The sequence below is a fragment of the Schistocerca cancellata genome, chromosome 6 (genome assembly GCF_023864275.1).
Source record: "Schistocerca cancellata isolate TAMUIC-IGC-003103 chromosome 6, iqSchCanc2.1, whole genome shotgun sequence".
NCBI lineage: Eukaryota > Metazoa > Arthropoda > Insecta > Orthoptera > Acrididae > Schistocerca > Schistocerca cancellata.
Genome location: NC_064631.1, coordinates 293,843,727 through 293,861,205, shown reverse-complemented (window position 1 = coordinate 293,861,205; position 17,479 = coordinate 293,843,727). Strand labels below are relative to the sequence as shown.

The 17,479-nt window shown below is 36.6% G+C and overlaps 1 protein-coding gene across 2 annotated transcripts in view; it reads right to left on the bottom strand.

Moving 5' to 3' along the window:
- Nucleotides 1-1,926: 1,926 nt before the first annotated feature.
- Nucleotides 1,927-17,479, bottom strand: part of LOC126191041 (uncharacterized) — a 161,419-nt gene continuing 145,866 nt past the window's right edge. The window contains exons 10-13 of one of the 2 annotated variants that reach the window (XM_049931751.1): nucleotides 14,964-15,148; nucleotides 14,572-14,717; nucleotides 4,921-5,256; nucleotides 1,927-2,151 (exon numbers count right to left, since the gene is read on the bottom strand). In XM_049931751.1, coding sequence (XP_049787708.1) covers nucleotides 4,950-5,256; nucleotides 14,572-14,717; nucleotides 14,964-15,148 — 638 coding nt within the window. In that variant the 3' untranslated portion in view covers nucleotides 1,927-2,151; nucleotides 4,921-4,949. The remainder of the gene's footprint in view (nucleotides 2,152-4,920; nucleotides 5,257-14,571; nucleotides 14,718-14,963; nucleotides 15,149-17,479) is intronic. The other variant, XM_049931752.1, reaches the window with a different exon arrangement.

Below are 17,479 nucleotides of genomic sequence, written 5' to 3'. Positions count from 1 at the left end.
GGGAATGATTATGAGTGGTAAATTTCAAGAAGTTCAAGCAATCTGCTCAGCAATTACACTTGCTACAGAGAGAAATACAGTCATCTCTACCAGCAGAAAAGATTCTCACAATAAAGAAACTGTGTGAAACACATCGGGTAGAGAGGCATGATGCTGTCCTGCATTTTCAAGACACCATCCCCAGCCAACTATTGCACTGCAGAAACTATGTAACATTAGCGGTGGAAGCAGTACTGCAATGGCTGCATTTTCATTAGTTCATGCTGTGCAGTCATCAAAATCTATTATAAGTTTATGTCTATTTGCCAAAATGCTTGGGATAATATAAGCAATACAACTCATGGAAGTAGCATGTGGCAGCTCGAAAGAACTTCGTCAGGACAATCTTTTACGCTTCCATCCTCTCTTTACTGCAGCAGAACAACTTGCTGAAAAAGTTGGCACTAAGATAAAAACTCTTAGAACAACTGACCTACAGAAGAATCGAACGAATGCCCCAGCTGAGTCAAACAAGGAATATTTAGAGTAGCAATCTGGATTCCTTTTCTAGATTTTCTGTGTAATGAACTGGTCTATAGATTCCCCAAAGCACATTTTGAAGCCTTTGTCATTTAAAGAAGCTAATACTGAAATACATGTTTGATGGGTTCACTGGTGAAGTGTTTAAGAGCACTGAAACTACAAAAATGATTTGCCATGTTTCACAGATCTGGAAGGGGAACTGATGACCTGGAATCAGTTGGGAGGGGGGGGGGGGGGGGGGGGGGAAGACCACAAGGCAGCCTCACCAGCAGAAGGCCATAGAAGTTCATCTTGTGTTCCAATCATCACAGCCTCCTTCAGCTCCTATCGATTCTGCCCCTGACTATTAGCACAGAGGACTGGTTGGTTGATTTGGGGGAGGGGATCAAACAGTGAGGTTATCAGTCATCAGTCCCATCGGAGGAGGGAAGGATGAGGAAGGAAGTTGGCCATGTTCTTTCGCAGCAACCATCATGGCATTTGCCTGAATGCCATTTAGGGAAATCATGAAAAGCCTAAATCAGGATGGCCAGACACAGGTTTGAACCACCATGCTCCTGAATGAAAGTCCAGTGTGCTAACCTCTGTGCCACCTTGTTCAGTAGTATAGCAGAAAGAAATGGCTTAGCTTTGCTGCACATCAACAACAACAGCCAATTTACAGCAGAAGTAGTGCTAGAAGTCTTCTGATGGAAATTTAAGAGAAAGCTGAACTTGCAGTGTTTTGAGAGCACAGTATTTTTCAGTGTGTATCTTACGTTATACCTATTTAAAACATTTATTTAAGTTGCTTCCCTGTAAGTAAAACAATAAGATCTGATTAAAACAATTCAGTTAATTTAAATTTATTACAAAGTCCTTGTGAAGACCACCTTGGCCTTAACATATTATAGACACACTGTGCTCCACTGTGGCATGCACAAATCAGAACTATAGCACAATAATACTGAAAGAGTGAAGCTAATGCCAAATGAGAGAAACTGAGTCGTCATTATTTGTTGCTGTACAGAAAATGTGAGCGATTTGGTTTTGTGTTAACAACACAGCCAAGCTTTGACAGCTGACTGACAAAATTTATTAACTTGACTTTACTGCTGATGCAAGCATTTTTATCAGTATCTATTTATGACATATTCAACAGTGAATTTTAACTTTCCTACAATTATTTCGCATATTTGCAATGTAACTAAGGAGTTACTACGTCTAGGTTGAGGGCTTGCATTGTAGCCCATATTGTGGAATTAATGGTCATGTTTTCCGAGATCATAGCCAGAGGACATACTGCTTTAGTACTGAGAGACCAACAAACTATTATAGTCACAAACAGTAACAGATCATTCTTTGATAATGCACAGATCTTTAACAGAGAGGTATGCATTTCTACTTCCAAATAAATCACACAGGTATAGTACAAAATTTATTTCACATTATTCCTTTACATACAAGTTTAATATACACATACAATAAATAATATAATAAAAATAGACAAATTTCTCTTATAAATAATATACAGATTGAGAGAACTTTTTCAGCATAACACTTATTCAACAGTTTGAGCTAAAAAGCAATCCTGACCACAGGCTGTAAATTTTCATGATTTTTATAGAGCGTGGTCACTGTGTTCTGCATCTAGAAACAACATATCTCTGTTAAATTCAATTAATTTGAGTACACAAGATACACTAACACTGTTTCAAATATTCCGATTAAATGCATAACTGTTTTCAGAGTTATTTACTGTGATATTATTTATTAACATAATTCAAAACACAGAATTTTTCATGCACATCATTTCATGTTTTTGTAAGGCAACATTTTTAAAAAGCAAAATATACATTCTAAGATGAAAGACACACTGCAGCAGAGCTTCCAGGCATATTAAACTGTCACATGAAACTGAAGCCAGATTTTTAAAAAATTGAAAAGGTATTGGCAAACAAATTATGCGCATACACCATGGTGTAGTTCACATATGAAGCCAGTTAGTGGGAAAATGTGCACCACAACTGTTTCCATCTGGCCTATACATTCCACAGTGCACTGAATATTTAGTGTTAATATTCACCCTAACACATGTATTTTGATATGTATCTGCTTATGATAAGGTGGTCTGGGTGATGAAACAAACTTGCAAAGTGTTATGCACAAAAAGACAGTTTGTACATAAATTTTTAAAAGTGAGCTGGAAGCAGAAAACTCATTCCAAAAAATGTGAAATACACCTCAGTGTTTCCAGTTGTTACATATATATATATAGTGTGTGTGTGTGTGTGTGTGTGTGTGTGTGTGTGTGTGTGTGTGTGTGTGTGTGTGTTTTTTTTTCTACTTTACAAGAATACCCTTTGGCCAAAAGCCAAGGTCTGTAACAATCTATTTGTTATGCCTGCCCGCGACTCAACATCTCCTCTACATGGTGAGTAGCACTCTATCCTATTCGTAATATTCTTATAAATGAGTATAATTTATATGAATCGTATTTTACCGAATACAAAAAACAAAATCAAACAACATTCTGTGGAAGTGCCCTCATGAGTTGATAATTACTAATAAACACAGATCATCTTTCAAAATTTGTGTTTTGGATTATAAATTGAAATTTCAGGCATGTTACTTTATGCACTTGTAATCTAAATTATTTCAAACAGAAACTTTAAATTTTCTGTCTAGTGTGAAGAATGCCATACATGAACTAAAATCATGTGACACTGATACCAGCATTTACTTTAATCCATAGTCAAGTGGAATAAGTATGCCTTCAAAATGCTACAAGGACCTCCCACTGGAATGCATTTTGGTATTTTAATGACATTGATGGTAAGTAGTCTGTAACAAAGAGTTACGTTTATCCACACTTGTTTGTGACGATCTACAGCATTTCGTAACAGATGCATTAGGCAGATACTTTACCTCCGAGATTTAACTGTTACTGACATCAAATCATGTTGCTAGTGGTATGGGTAAGTACAATGAATGAAGATTAAATTGTCTTGGTATGACTGAATCAGTTGTGAAAGACTGATTAAGTAGCAACTCTACAATTAGAATTAATGTCAAAGAAGTTTCTAAAACCTGACAGTTACAAAAGTAGCAAAGTTTATAAAAAATTACCAGATAGCATAACAACTCCAAACTGCCCAGTTTTAAATAAAGTATTTTTAAGCTACAAATTTTCCCACCTTCTAAAAATGGAATTCTTAAATGTGACCAAACATGCTTACTATTCTGAAAGAGAGAAGTGATTGCCATTCCTGCTTGAACATAGTCTGCATTTATGTATTTATAAATCTTCGCTGATGCTGTCTTTGTAACTGTGTTAATGTGTGTATGGCATAAAAGACAAAAGGGGGAGGCATGCTGAAAACATTAAATTAGAAATACAACTATGTATTATGTAATTTTTTTTATTTTATCTAAGGCCAATTACTGTATGATTTGAGCTGTAAATTTCTGTTATCTTTTACTTTTGACTTATCACACAATGCAGTTGACAAAGGACCCAACTTGATGAAATGTACTGACTCTCTTGTCATCAAGTTTATTAGGCAGAGGTTTTGGTCAAAAGGATCCCTTCGATGCACAACTACAAACACGAAGTGAAGACTGTCACTACCATAGCTCAGAACAATAAATGTCTGCCATCGTTTGTTTCTTTAATTGCTGCACATCCAAGCGCACGAGAGTTTTGTTGTACATGGAACAAGGAAGGAGAATTCTTTACTTTAAATGCATCTGAGCTTGTCATTTTCCTTGCCTGTAATTTGGAAAACAGGAATTCTACTGAAAGGAAGAAGCTTCATCTGTTATGGTGTGCAGGTGTCAAGTATTTTAATATAAATATTCAATAAGGTCAATATGGGAATGATTAGAATAGCAAGAACACACAGTATTTTAAATTTTATTTAAGTATTTCATATTGTATGTAATAGCGATAAGCAGAGTACCAGATTTCATTATAGATAACAAACCATGTATACAGCTTTAAAAAGTCAAAGGGCTTAAACTCTTGCAACAGGTAAGGTTAATTCAAACTGTTAATATGCAATAAATGATGTTATTACTGACACAGTTAAACTAATGAAGCACTGTAATTAGTGAAGCAATGCAAATAAAGACAGGTTTGCAAGAGCACCTATTAAAATACATTGATATAATGAATTTTATAAAATTCAATAATTAATGCAAGCCAAATATGTTGTGTGTTAAATAACTGGAGCAGTACTAATTGCAAAAGCATCTGGCATTTACAGGCAGCTCAGAAGCTTTGTTTTATCCCTTTTATTTCAGTCCTATATTGTAACAGTGCTGTGTTCAGCTTCTCTCTTTGGAATCATAATTCAAAATTGTTAGTTCTGTTCCACAAATACAACAGTCATCAGCATTCAAACAACATATAGTCACCTTTCAGGAATATTCAAGTGCAGACAGCTTTATATGGAAGAATCGCCTTCATCATGTGGTGGTAGTGATCTCGCCATTACTACAGCATGTGCTTCACTTGGTGGCTGCATGTCCAGTGCAGAATGTGTATTTTCTGTTTGAGGTGACACTAAACTGAATGCAGTGTGATGTGTTGCTCTCCCGCCAGAATTATTTCCCGATGAACTTTGTGACTTGTTCTCTTTTGAACTTTCCATAATTACACTTAAAGCGTCTGGCCGTGGCATAATAGGAAATCTCTCAGCTTGTAAAGGTGTGCATCTTCCTGGTATTTTAAATTCTTGACTATCGGGAGGACTGTAAAAAATGTCAATATAAAGTAACAGCAACTGAAGTAATTTGTGCGATAAATTTGAAAAGTGAACATTATTATTCTCAACAGTTATCACATAGTCTAAAAAACAACAACAAACTTAACAACTGCCAAAATACCGAAACCGTAAATGTCCTACTGAATAGCTTGAAATTAAACATAATAAATGAGACAACATGCTCACTAGTGCCCTTGTGAGTGATAAAGAGTGAGTTAATTCAGGCATTTATTCGCAGGAAAGAGAAGAATGCAGATAAAGACAGAACAGTTCTGCAGTTAGAGAAGGAAAAGTAACATGTCAACCATGGCTCTGATACAACACTCCAATCATTCACCCTAAATCCTTCAAGGAAGCCTGAAACTGGATGGATCAACAAGGATGGAAGTCCTTTTTTCTTGTATCTTAGTATGGTGTCAACCTCTGCACCAACTTGACCAGAATGGTCTCACATGATGTAGTACAGCCCCTGTAAATGTTTGCACATTAATTTTCTGCATAATTCCTCCTACTCTGTCCTCCTCCACAAAACCTTAAAATTTCTATGATGGGAAATAACTTGTATGATCTGCACAATTGCCTATCAACAGAGTATAATGACAACAGTATTATGAAAGTAGTCACTTGAAACTTAACTTCTGATGCTGGAGGTATATTTAATATGTACTTCTTGCTATTATTTGAACACTGATATTAAAAGCTTTGGCTTCTAGTTAGGAAGAATGCAAGAATGTCACATATATTCCAACTTTCACAAAAATTCTCACACATTTGTGAGTTAGATTTTGGTATCATCATTTAGATATTATGAATAAAAAAAACAGAACTGGTGTAATGGCATGTGTCACGTATCCACTGCTTGTATTTGTTAATTGTGTAAACTGGAAGCATTCACTTCAACAAAGAATTCTATGAATTATTTCTGATATGTGAAAACAAATAAGAAATTTCCAACTACCCCCCCCCCCCCCTCTCTCTCTCAGCTTCTTACAAGACACTGGAACTTGAACAAAATAAATAAAATATCTTTTAAACAACAAAACACAAACAACTTTAAATAAACCAAATAATTCAGAGTCTTTGTCATACTTTCAGTTATTTTTTCTGAATGTGCTTTACATCCATCATCAGCACTGCAAGAGGGAAATAAAAACAGAATTTGGGAAACATGAAACCATAACATATGAATGGAAAACAAGTAAGCAAAAACAGCTGCAACACATGGACAGCACAGTCACAACTTTTGTTGATTAACTAGATACATAATACTTAAATAATGGATAAAAGATACAATTTTTTGTGCCAGTGGTTCTGGTGGAATGAATGGTGCCATACGTTTTACAAGCAAATATTTTTAAAAAGCAAGAAAATGCCACGAAGTGCAGCAAAAAAATTAGATCCATTTGCTACTTAGGACAAATCATTCGATTAAAGCAATCTTAAATGCAAGAAAACATTGTGCAATGGTAAATTTCTGTATCATCAGCATTCAGTGTGCTCCGAATGTGGTAGCAAGAAAAATGAGCAGTGCTGCAGACAGTCCATCAGTTTGCACAGTGCTATGAAGCACCAGCTTGTGTTGATATTAGTGGGCTATGTACATGTCATTGCCTCTACAACAGTTCACAAAATAAGGACAGAGGCCAATGAAGGGAACCATACTGTAACTAGACATCACCAAAATGTACTCCAATACAGCAAATATTTAAATATATAGACACACACACACACACACACACACACACACACACACACACACACACACACACACTCACTCACTCTCTCTCTCTCTCTCTCTCTCTCCCTCTCTACTGCCCATTAAAATTGCTACACCAAGAAGAACTGCAGATGATGAACGGATATTCATTGAACAAATATAATATACTAGAACTGACATGTGATTATATTTTCACGCAATTTGGGTGCATAGATCCTGAGAAATCAGTACCCAGAACAACCACATTTGGCCATAATAATGGCCTTGATACGTCTGGGTATTGAGTCAGAGCTTGGATGGTGTGTACAGGTACAGCTGTCCATGCAGCTTCAACACCATACCACAGTTCATCAAGAGTAGTGACGGGCGTATTGTGACGAGCCAGTTGCTTGTCCACCATTGACCAGACGTTTTCAATTGGTGAGAGATCTGGAGAATGTGCTGGCCAGGGCAGCAGTCTAACATTTTCTGTATCCAGAAAGGCCCGTACAGGACTTGCAACATGCGGTCGTGCATTATCCTGCTGAAATGTAGGGTTTCGCAGGGTTTTGAATGACGGGTAGAGCCATAGGTCGTAACAAGTCATGCAGCGTCAAGGGTAACCGCAGCCATGGTCTCCGAGCTGATAGTCCATGCTGCTGCAAACGTCGTTAGTCCATGCTGCTGCAAATGTCGTCAAATTGTTGGTGCAGATGGTTCTTGTCTTGCAAACGTCCCCATCTGTTAACTCAGGAATCGAGACATGGCTGCAGGATCCGTTACAGCTATGCGGATAAGATGCCTGTCATCTTGCCTGCTAGTGATACGAGGCCGTTGGGATCCAGCACGGCGTTCCGTATTACCCTCCTGAACCCACCGATTCCATATTCTGCTAACAGTCACTGGATCTCGACCAACGCGAGCAGCAATGTCATGATACAATAAACCACAATCGCGATAGGCTGTAATCAGACCTTTATCAAAGTTGGAAACGTGATGGTAAGCATTTCTCCTCCTTACACGAGGCATCACAAAAAAGTTTCACCAGGCAACACCTGTCAACTGCTGTTTGTGTATGAGAAATCGATTGGAAACTTTCCTCATGGTAGCACGTTGTGTGTCGCCAAATTTTGCGTCTGTAGCACGTCATCTTCGTGGTGTAGCAATTTTGGTGGCCAGTAGTTTCTTCCAGCACAATAAGATTAATTTTTTTCTGTTTTGTTAATAATATTGCAAGAATTTTATATATTGCAGCTGGCACAAATATTTTCGCACATTTATGACAAATAATAAAATGTGCATTTGCTGACCATCTTTGATAGCCACTTCCTGAGCTTATATACGTTCCTTCTGTACACATTTTATTTATAACATTTTGTACTTCAGGGACATTTTAGATTATTGCTACTACTTCTAAGTTAGCTTCTTTTTCCATGTAATTAAACCACACTACTCCATTATGTTTAGAAATTTACCATTGCTCAATATTTTCTTACGGTTAACTCAATTACAGTGTTTATTTTGCACATGCTCTGAAGATGTATGGGTAAAAAAAAAGATCCAATTTTTATGTTTGTTTTGGGTACATATAGTCTAACACATTTGTGTATCGACATCAAAGTTATAGTTTACATGGTTTACTGCATTAATCATTAAATTAAATAAAAGAATATAAAAAACAATAAAACAATCTAATATTAAAATTGTGTGTCTGTTGATTTTACTACTCTATGCTTAACTTTTACTAACTGTTTTCACATATGTATGTACGATGTGACTTGCAAGTGAACTTTTTACACTTTTTTTTCAGTTTCTCCACATAGATGACATCTGCCTTACTTTTCACTCCAAGGATCATTTTCTTCCAATGTTGTCATCTCCTCTAGTAATATGTACTCGTTTCCTCCTTTCCGTATCAATTAGCTGCTCACCAAGAGTTTCTAGGAATAGTTTTCTTTATTGTTGGGTGTTTGCTTTCACTTTGGAGGTAAGTTGCCTTGCATAGCACCTAACAGTTACATGCAGATATGTGCATGGTATCTGAGAACATAACAATATACTCTCTGTGTCTGTCTCTTTACTGTACAATTCATCATCATCATCATCATCATCTTGACTAGTATTTCCACAGCTGTTTGAGGCTTCCTTCTACTTCCTTCTGGTGCCATCAATAACTTGCACTGTGATGCAGAGTGTTCTGTCCTTTGTGAAAGCAAATGTTATGTTTAAATAGGAGTCCTTGTCTGCAATAGTTTTGGTGGGATAGAATGCCTGTTTTTTTCAAGCAGGTCCAAACTGTGATCTGTCTCTTCATCAGCATTTATCCTGGTGTGCAGAGGGTGAAAAAGTTGTCACAGATAATATTCTCCCCAGTCAAGTCATAATACACAACAGTTGCAACCTACCCCTTGGTTCTTTTCATGGGTGCTGCCTTGTTGTTTCCTGAATAAGGCTGAATATTCCATACATTACTTGTTTCACTGTCACAAAGTACCCAAAATGTGAGCCATACATTGCTGGTTTACTAGGCATATATGGGCAGAAAGAGCAGTTTCCCCCGAATGCAACAAGTTACTCATGTACAGTAATAAACATACTGGGAATACATAATGTAGGTAATACATCTACCCATTTCTCCCAAAAATCCCTTAGAGGTGCAACTTGTCTTGTTCTCCTTTTTGTAGTCTTGTCCCACAGTCATAAAATCAAATAACCCTTGATATCTTTTTGAATGTTTCTTGTGACATTGCAGTTCTGAAAATTGGGTGTCATTTGTATACATCGTATAAACTTTCAGCACACTCATTATGCGACATATATAAAACTCTTGCTAACAACAACAGACCTACGTAAGCAAGTAGCTCAAGTACATTAATTTTTTTTCCACTTGTCTCCAACTAAATGTGTTCCTTCAACATTAGAATGGGTGAGTATAATGTTTTCATTTGATGGAGGAAGGAAAAATTCAAAAACTGAGTATTCATTTGCAATGCTGTTCCAGTTGAGGTTGGGGTTCTGTCTTACATTCAACTGATTTATCCTTTGTAATCAGAACTGCACCGCTTACCATTTGCTATTGTGTCTTCTAGTAAAGATAAACAGCTGCATACTGAAAGATAATCTCCAGCCTTCGAAACTACATCACTATCAAGTATGTTCAACAGTGTGTCTCCTTGGAAAAAGACTTTTATCTTGAGGGGAGGGGAGGGGAGGAACTCTCAAAATATATGTATTTTAAAGGTAAGAAACGTGTGTCCAGAGCAGAAATGGACTGATTTGGTTACAGGAAAAATCAATTACTTGTGCTCCTCCTTTCCTCAGAAATAGACATCCTATTGTTCCAAACAACAGTGACTTAACTTATTTATCCTATGCTTTTGTACCTCCTTAAACCACTGATAGGAGCCCAAGTGGACCCCAGGCAGAAAACTGTAACTAACTGAACATAATTATCTTATGTTCTATTCAGAACAAATAAATAATTTATGGTATATGCTCTAAATGAACAGCGTCTTCTGAAGGAAACAAATTGTTCATATAGTCACATGTTCAGGATTATAGTTTGATTTGCAATGGGCAACAAAAAGTTTAAAAATAACTGTAAGTACTGCTTATTTATCAGTTCTTTTTCATTTGGCCCTTTTTCTTGTAGCATCAAATCAAATAAATGGTAACTGTTGAAATCTAATTCTAGACACTGGGGCGAGGAAATTGTCTCTCTTGTAGAGAGGATTTGTAGTCCACAGAAATTCTACAGTCTCTCCTTGAGCTTTTAGGGCTCCCACTGTGATGAGAATGCCTAAATAGGCATTTGTAGCACACTATTATATTTATTATTTTTTATTCAGGTATTTTGCACACCATTCATCATAAAAAATTGAGACTTTTTATTAGCGCAATCTGCAATAATTTGTACCACATGTTCATCAATGAATAACTGAAAGCTTTGCTGACGAACTGAATACCTCAAGATCAAGAGGTCAAACCAGAAGGCATAGTAATTAAACTGTGCGCAGTCCATCGTGTTGTGTTTGGTGGGTCAACCAACAATACCATGCAGTTTTCCCATAGAGGCAATGAACACTGTTGTGTTCATTGTCTCTGTCATTTATTCACTGTCATTTCCACAGTCTTTTATGTCTGGAGTTTCCTCTTCTTGTTCTCAAGCATCCTCATTCTCAGAATCTGAACTTTCAACATTCATTTCACATTCATCTTAATCATTGCTACCATTTGTTATTTGCCTAACTTTCTCTAAATCCCTATGATTATCTGAATCAAAAGTTTTACCTTTCCATTTTGACACAACTACATTTTACAATGCACTGTTTCCATACAAGGTCAAATCAACAACGCATGCTACAATAATTGAAAACCAAAAAGTAGCCAACATTAAACTCTCACGATGCAGAAGATTTTATAAGACATGAACTGCTATGATGGGTCCGACTGAACCCCAAGTTGTATTTTATTTTTTACAATTGTATTTATTGAACATTTTACTGAACTCTTATGGTAATAAAGTTGACTAAATTTGAAAAACATTACAAAAATTTCTAAATTAGATATTTTACTCATAAAAACTAAAAAGTTTTCACTTGAGTCCAGCTGAACCTGTCATAGCGGTCTAAAGGTTACTGCACACATGCCCATTCCATTGTTGACAAACTGAATATCGTCAGAATTTGCTGTAACACTGAAGGTTAAAATACACACTGTCTAAAAAGCCCTGAACAGCTTAAGAGGTACTTTTAAGTGAATGCTAAACAAAAACTCAAAATAATTTCTTTTCTGTTAGGTTTCTTCAATAAGGAAGAAAATAAAGTCAATTGAAGCACTTTATTGAAACCAAATATTTTCAAGATGAGAGATTACTTGTGGAGTCAATAGACCTGAACCCTCTTCCAAAGAGTAGTTTCATTTTAGTAAAATTACTAGGATACTTAGTTGGAAAATACATGTATCTTGTTTTTGACTGCTCTTTCTGATATTTGTTTAAGCACAGTAAATATTTGCTTAACTGTCTGTCACAATTCTTTTCAACAGCACCCAGTTTTGTTCATCTCAGTCCTTGATGTTTTTAAAATAGCTAATTACTTGTGTTCAATGTGTCTAACAGGTTTTAAATCTTACATGTGACAAATTTTATTTTTTCTCCTCTGAAGCCTGACAGCCATAAAACCTAAACCGGTTACCGTATTTACTCGAATCTAAGCCGCACTTTTTTTCTGGTTTTCGTAATCCAAAAAACCGCCTGCGGCTTAGAATCGAATGCAAAGCAAGGGGAAGTTATGAAAAATGTTGGTACGTGCCGCCACAACTAAGTTCTGCCGTCGAATATATGTAGCCCTACGCAGGCATGCTTTGTAGGCACAAAGATAAATACTGGCGCCAAAACCTCTGCGTCAGTAAATAAATTAAAAAAAAAGTGGAAGACAAGCTTTTCTTCTCCGCCGCAAGTTTCGACCACTGTATTTTCATACATTATCCAACGAAGTAAATACAAATTCCGTATTGTTTATCTTCGAATGTAGCACAATTTCACTGTACTACGAAAATCTGACTGGCAAGACTGTTTGGGATGTTCGTCAATATGGCCAACTCTACATTGTGAATTTTTTCCTATCTGTGATAAGAGATGGTTGCTAATAGGAACCTGATGAAATTTGAATCACATACAGTATTCTCTTCACCATAATAATACGAATATAAACATTTTGCCATGTATTCTTTCGTGTTTGCTGCTATCTCATTAAAACCCTGTCTGCCTAATAAACTAAGAAACTAGAGTGAGACAACAGCAAACGCGGAAGAATATACGTATCGTGTCATGTTTATATTCGTATTATTCTTATGCCTAATAGTGATGCAGTCAGAAATGAAGCACGGCAAGTGACTAGATTTTTAAATCTAAGATGTCTAATTTCTGTGCAGAATTTGATGTAATAAAGAAGCGGCCGCAAAGATTTTCAAACGGAGAAAAATTTTCACCTAACTCTCGTTCAGAACATGTTCTATCATACGCAGTCTATTATTTTATTCTTGTTGATCATTATCAAAGAAAGCAGCAGTGTAAGTAACAACAAATAGCAGTCTCTTGCTATTGTTTCGCTAATGAGACGATTCCTCCCTTTTTTTTTTTTTTTTTTTTTTTTTTTTAATTGTAGGCGGCGGTAGCGCGCACAAAAGCAAACCATGCCGCTAGCCGCGACAGGCCGTAAACACGCGCTATCAGAATGCGACAAACAATGCATGACACAGTGCAGTAATGCATTTTCAGCTTAAGAGTGACGCAAACACCTATAACAAAGAAAACGGCACTTATCAGATCAAAGCAAAATAAGCAATCGATTCAAACCAGACGAAGCATGTGAAAAAGGAAGGATACCCGTATAAATACGGACGGAGCGCCTGACGCATAGCAATACATGGTAAAGCTTAACTGCTAAGCTTACGACTCGAACCAAACTACTGTAGCTGTATCGTCATTCATTCGACCTAAATTGTGTCTCATATTACAATGGACCAACTTTGTTTCGATTTGGAGGTGCGGCCTAAAACTTTTCTCTACCCTTGAATTTCGAGTCTCAAATTTCAGGTGCGGCTTAGATTCGGGAATTTTTTTTTTCCTTTATTTCGAGTCTCATTTTTCAGGTGCAGCTTAGATTCGAGTGCGGCTTAGATTCGAGTAAATACGGTAGCTGTTGAAAAGTAAATACGGTAGCTGTTGAAATAAATTAAAGTGTGAGAGACTTACAACCTTTCTTCTGGAGATGTATTAAGGTGAATAAATGATCACCTCCAATAGTCCAAGTGATCCCGTTTCAACTCGTCAATTTGTCTATCACTAACATAAGAGCTGACTGCAACTATAATAGTGTGAAAGATGCAAAAGACAACTGATTATGTGTTAGGCAAACTCCCCCACATATTTTTTTGTGTGTGTGTGTGTGTGTGTGTGTGTGTGTGTGTGTGTGTGTGTGTGGTATTTTTTTTTTTTTTTTTTTTTGGGGGGGGGGGGGGGTGCAGCATGACAGAATGCATGTGTGTTTTACCCGGTCCAGTGCAAGAGGACTTCAAACCACTGAAGGTGAGACTTTGATTACTGATTATCTGCCTCTGTGTGAGCTATGTTTTGTTCATAAAATGGAGCTACCCTTGTTTCGCACCAGATGTAATCAGCCATTTTTCTTCTTTAATACAGTGGAGTTGCAGAGGGGACAATACCTTAAGGAAAATGATGTGGACACAACAAATGGATAACTCTCTTACAGAAGTGCTTGTTAGGTCTGATTCATTCTCCCCTTTTCTTCTATTCATGACACTTTTTTTTGTGTAAGGCTTTTTGGTATATATAGGGTGGTCAAAATATAACTGACCGCAAAAGTGTTTTCAGCATTCCAGAAGGCAACGAAATCCTTGCATAAACATCAGCAACAGTTGTTTCTAGTACATTCCACACAGGCAGATTTCCTGTTTCTTACTTAGGCTAACATATTTTGCATCCAACTTTTAAACCTTTCAGTATGGTTTTATTTTGGCAACTATGCGTAAGCCCCAAACAAAATTAACAGCACAAACAATGTAAAAGGTGTTCAAATATACCTGGTGTCACTGCTGTCACTACTCAAAGGACCTCCTGATTTTCTATTTGGTGTTGATGATATCAAAGTTTTGGAGAACATCAGTGAGCAACATGTATCATCTAATACTCTGGGTTCTCCCATTGGTCCCCCAAAAAAGTCTTCATTCTGCAAATGAAATCCATTTCAAACTTCAATGTGCACACAACAATTGCACATAATGAATGTGCACCATTTAACCAAATCAATAAAATGAAAATATGCTGTTTTCAGATCTAATAGCACTACTTCAATTTCAAATTTGTTACTATTCCTCACAACATTTTGTACTTCAGATGCACATGCCCACTTGAGAGCGAGTCTAAAAGGCAGTACACAATTTGCAGAATTAAAATAGTTACAATCTCTACTTACTACAGATGTGCTTGCAGGATCTACAACATTTTCTTTTTGGTTTGTGGACTTTGGTAGAGCATTTTCTTTGTTCTCTGGAAATAGACCAGTTTCTCCTCTTAATGCAGCCGACAGCTTTACTGGTGAACTAAGTTGAAAATCTCTACCTTCGGGCTGCATGTGAAGCTCAGGACATAATTCATTCCCTGAAATTTCAGTGGATGACTACATATTAACACAACAAATCCACAACAAAAATGGAATTCTATGAAGTATGTTACAAGCACACATTCAGCCAATCAGTCTTAGGGCAATTTCAAAAATTTATTGTAGCTTATTTGCTACGGTATTATCATGGTCTCAGCAGGAACTGTTTGTTCTCCCAAACTGCTGACAAAGAAACTGCTCCGGTAAAAATTATACATAAGGCCAATTACTGTCATGTACCATATGGAAACCAGGATAAAATTAATGAACTATGAGATACAAGATTTTCTATCTATAAGGAAAATACTACTGCTTCTGGATAGTTACACTGAAATAAAACATTTTTCTGTCTCACTGCGACAAAAAAAATCTTATCTGCACAAGGAGGAAGAGGCAGGGGTGGAACAAAGATCTTTGTTTTCCATTTTTTAGTACAACCGCCGCACATCTTATCTTCACTTTGACATAAAAGAGGTGAAATAAGGGACAAGTACCAAAGTCCATTCGCTATTTTCTATCAAATGAGTGCCACCTTAGTGTTTTCATAGGTTCCTACAATGGTACTAAACTGATCTGCGCAGAGTGCCCGAGTAAGTCACTCCACATCCACTGGCTAGCTTTACTTTGGTCAAATTAACACTCCTCTGGCCAGCCTTTGACTTTCTACCTGCCTCTTACAGCAGTAACAGAGATAACGGGCAGCACAGCACTAGTCGGAAACTCCGACTTACTTGCAGCTAACCAGATCTGCTGACCAGTTCTATTTGTAATAATTGTGAATCACATGGCACATTTGTTTCCTGTCTTCTTCACAGTTTCAGTTCACGTTCCTTCACACATCATCACCACCCCCATCACCAAGTCATGTGCTCACTATCCCACACCAAAATGAACAGAAGTGAACAAGACAACATTCTACACCAAACTTCAAATGTTCTTTCTATATAAGCCATACACGCAGACACAGTTCAAAAAAGTATAGTCTTCAATAATAATAATAATAATAATAATAATAATAATAATAATAATAATAAAGCAGCAGCTTGACTGAGCAAATATGAAATGAAGTTACACTGGACTACCTTCTGCTTCTTTTTTAGTGGATTGGGCAGTATAAATAACATGGAGTATATGTTACGAACAATCTAACCAAATATGTTTGATTTGAGTAGAACAAAAGAGAACAGCAACTTGTTTACTATTGAATTTGGGACTAACAACACAAGAAGTTAAACATTTAACATTTCTACTGCGTTAATCACAGTCTGGAGTTCAAAAGGATTGCTCCATTGAAGCAGTTATTTAGACATCTACTGAGCACACAATAAAAAATGTTAATGAAAGAATGTCACAGTTAGGGTCTTCTGCAACTTACAAAAGCATTTTGTTGTTTCACTCAAAGTATTCTAGAAACAGATATTGTGTGTTTATGGGGTACGTGACTCAGTTCTTGAAACAAGGTGCAGAACGTTACACTAGAATGTCCAGTTATTTACTATACAATAATATCAGTGAATATACAAAGAAATTGTTGTCATACTAGAATGTTCAAGTAACACAAAGAGAGACGCATTATCATCTTCATTGGGAAAATCATGATAGATGTTCCACATGGTTTGATGGCAGGCTCAGTACAGTTCTCTTGCTTGATGTTAATGATGTACCATTTTATTTGAATCAGGAAACACAATCATCAATTTTTGGGTGTAATAAAAGTATTATTGTCATGCAATGTGCAGAAGCAGCAATAGAAAAAAAAATGGTAAATGATGTTATTGAAGTTATTAATTTTTTTCAAAAACTGGACCATCTTCAAACTTGAAAAAACACTGCTCATCAAGTTCTGTGTTGTCAAAAGCACCCCACTTCCTATAAACGCCATGTGATAATAAAATTAGAGTAGAAAGTGATATCTTCTTGAGTGTGCATATTGATAATTACAAAAGTATACCTGCTAAAATGTCTAAGTACGGCTACTTTCGTCATTACAATTCTTATGAATGACTGACAATTTTGCGGGCATAAAAATCGGTTAAGTTTACACACTTTCATTCATTGATGTTATATGTGAGAACATTCTTGGAGTAATTACGCACTTACAAAAGAAAGTCTTCACGATTAAAAAGAAAAAAAAAAAAAAAAAATTTTCAAATATAAGTATGGGTTCCACCCGTGTGCATCTTGCAGGAATCTGTGCAAGCAACTGGTAATATTAGCTACAACCACATGCACAATGCCACCTCAAAAAACTCTCCATCCTGCTCACTTCCTACTCCCAACTTTGACTTCCACTGTCCACCACCTCTACAACAACCTACTAACCTCCCCCG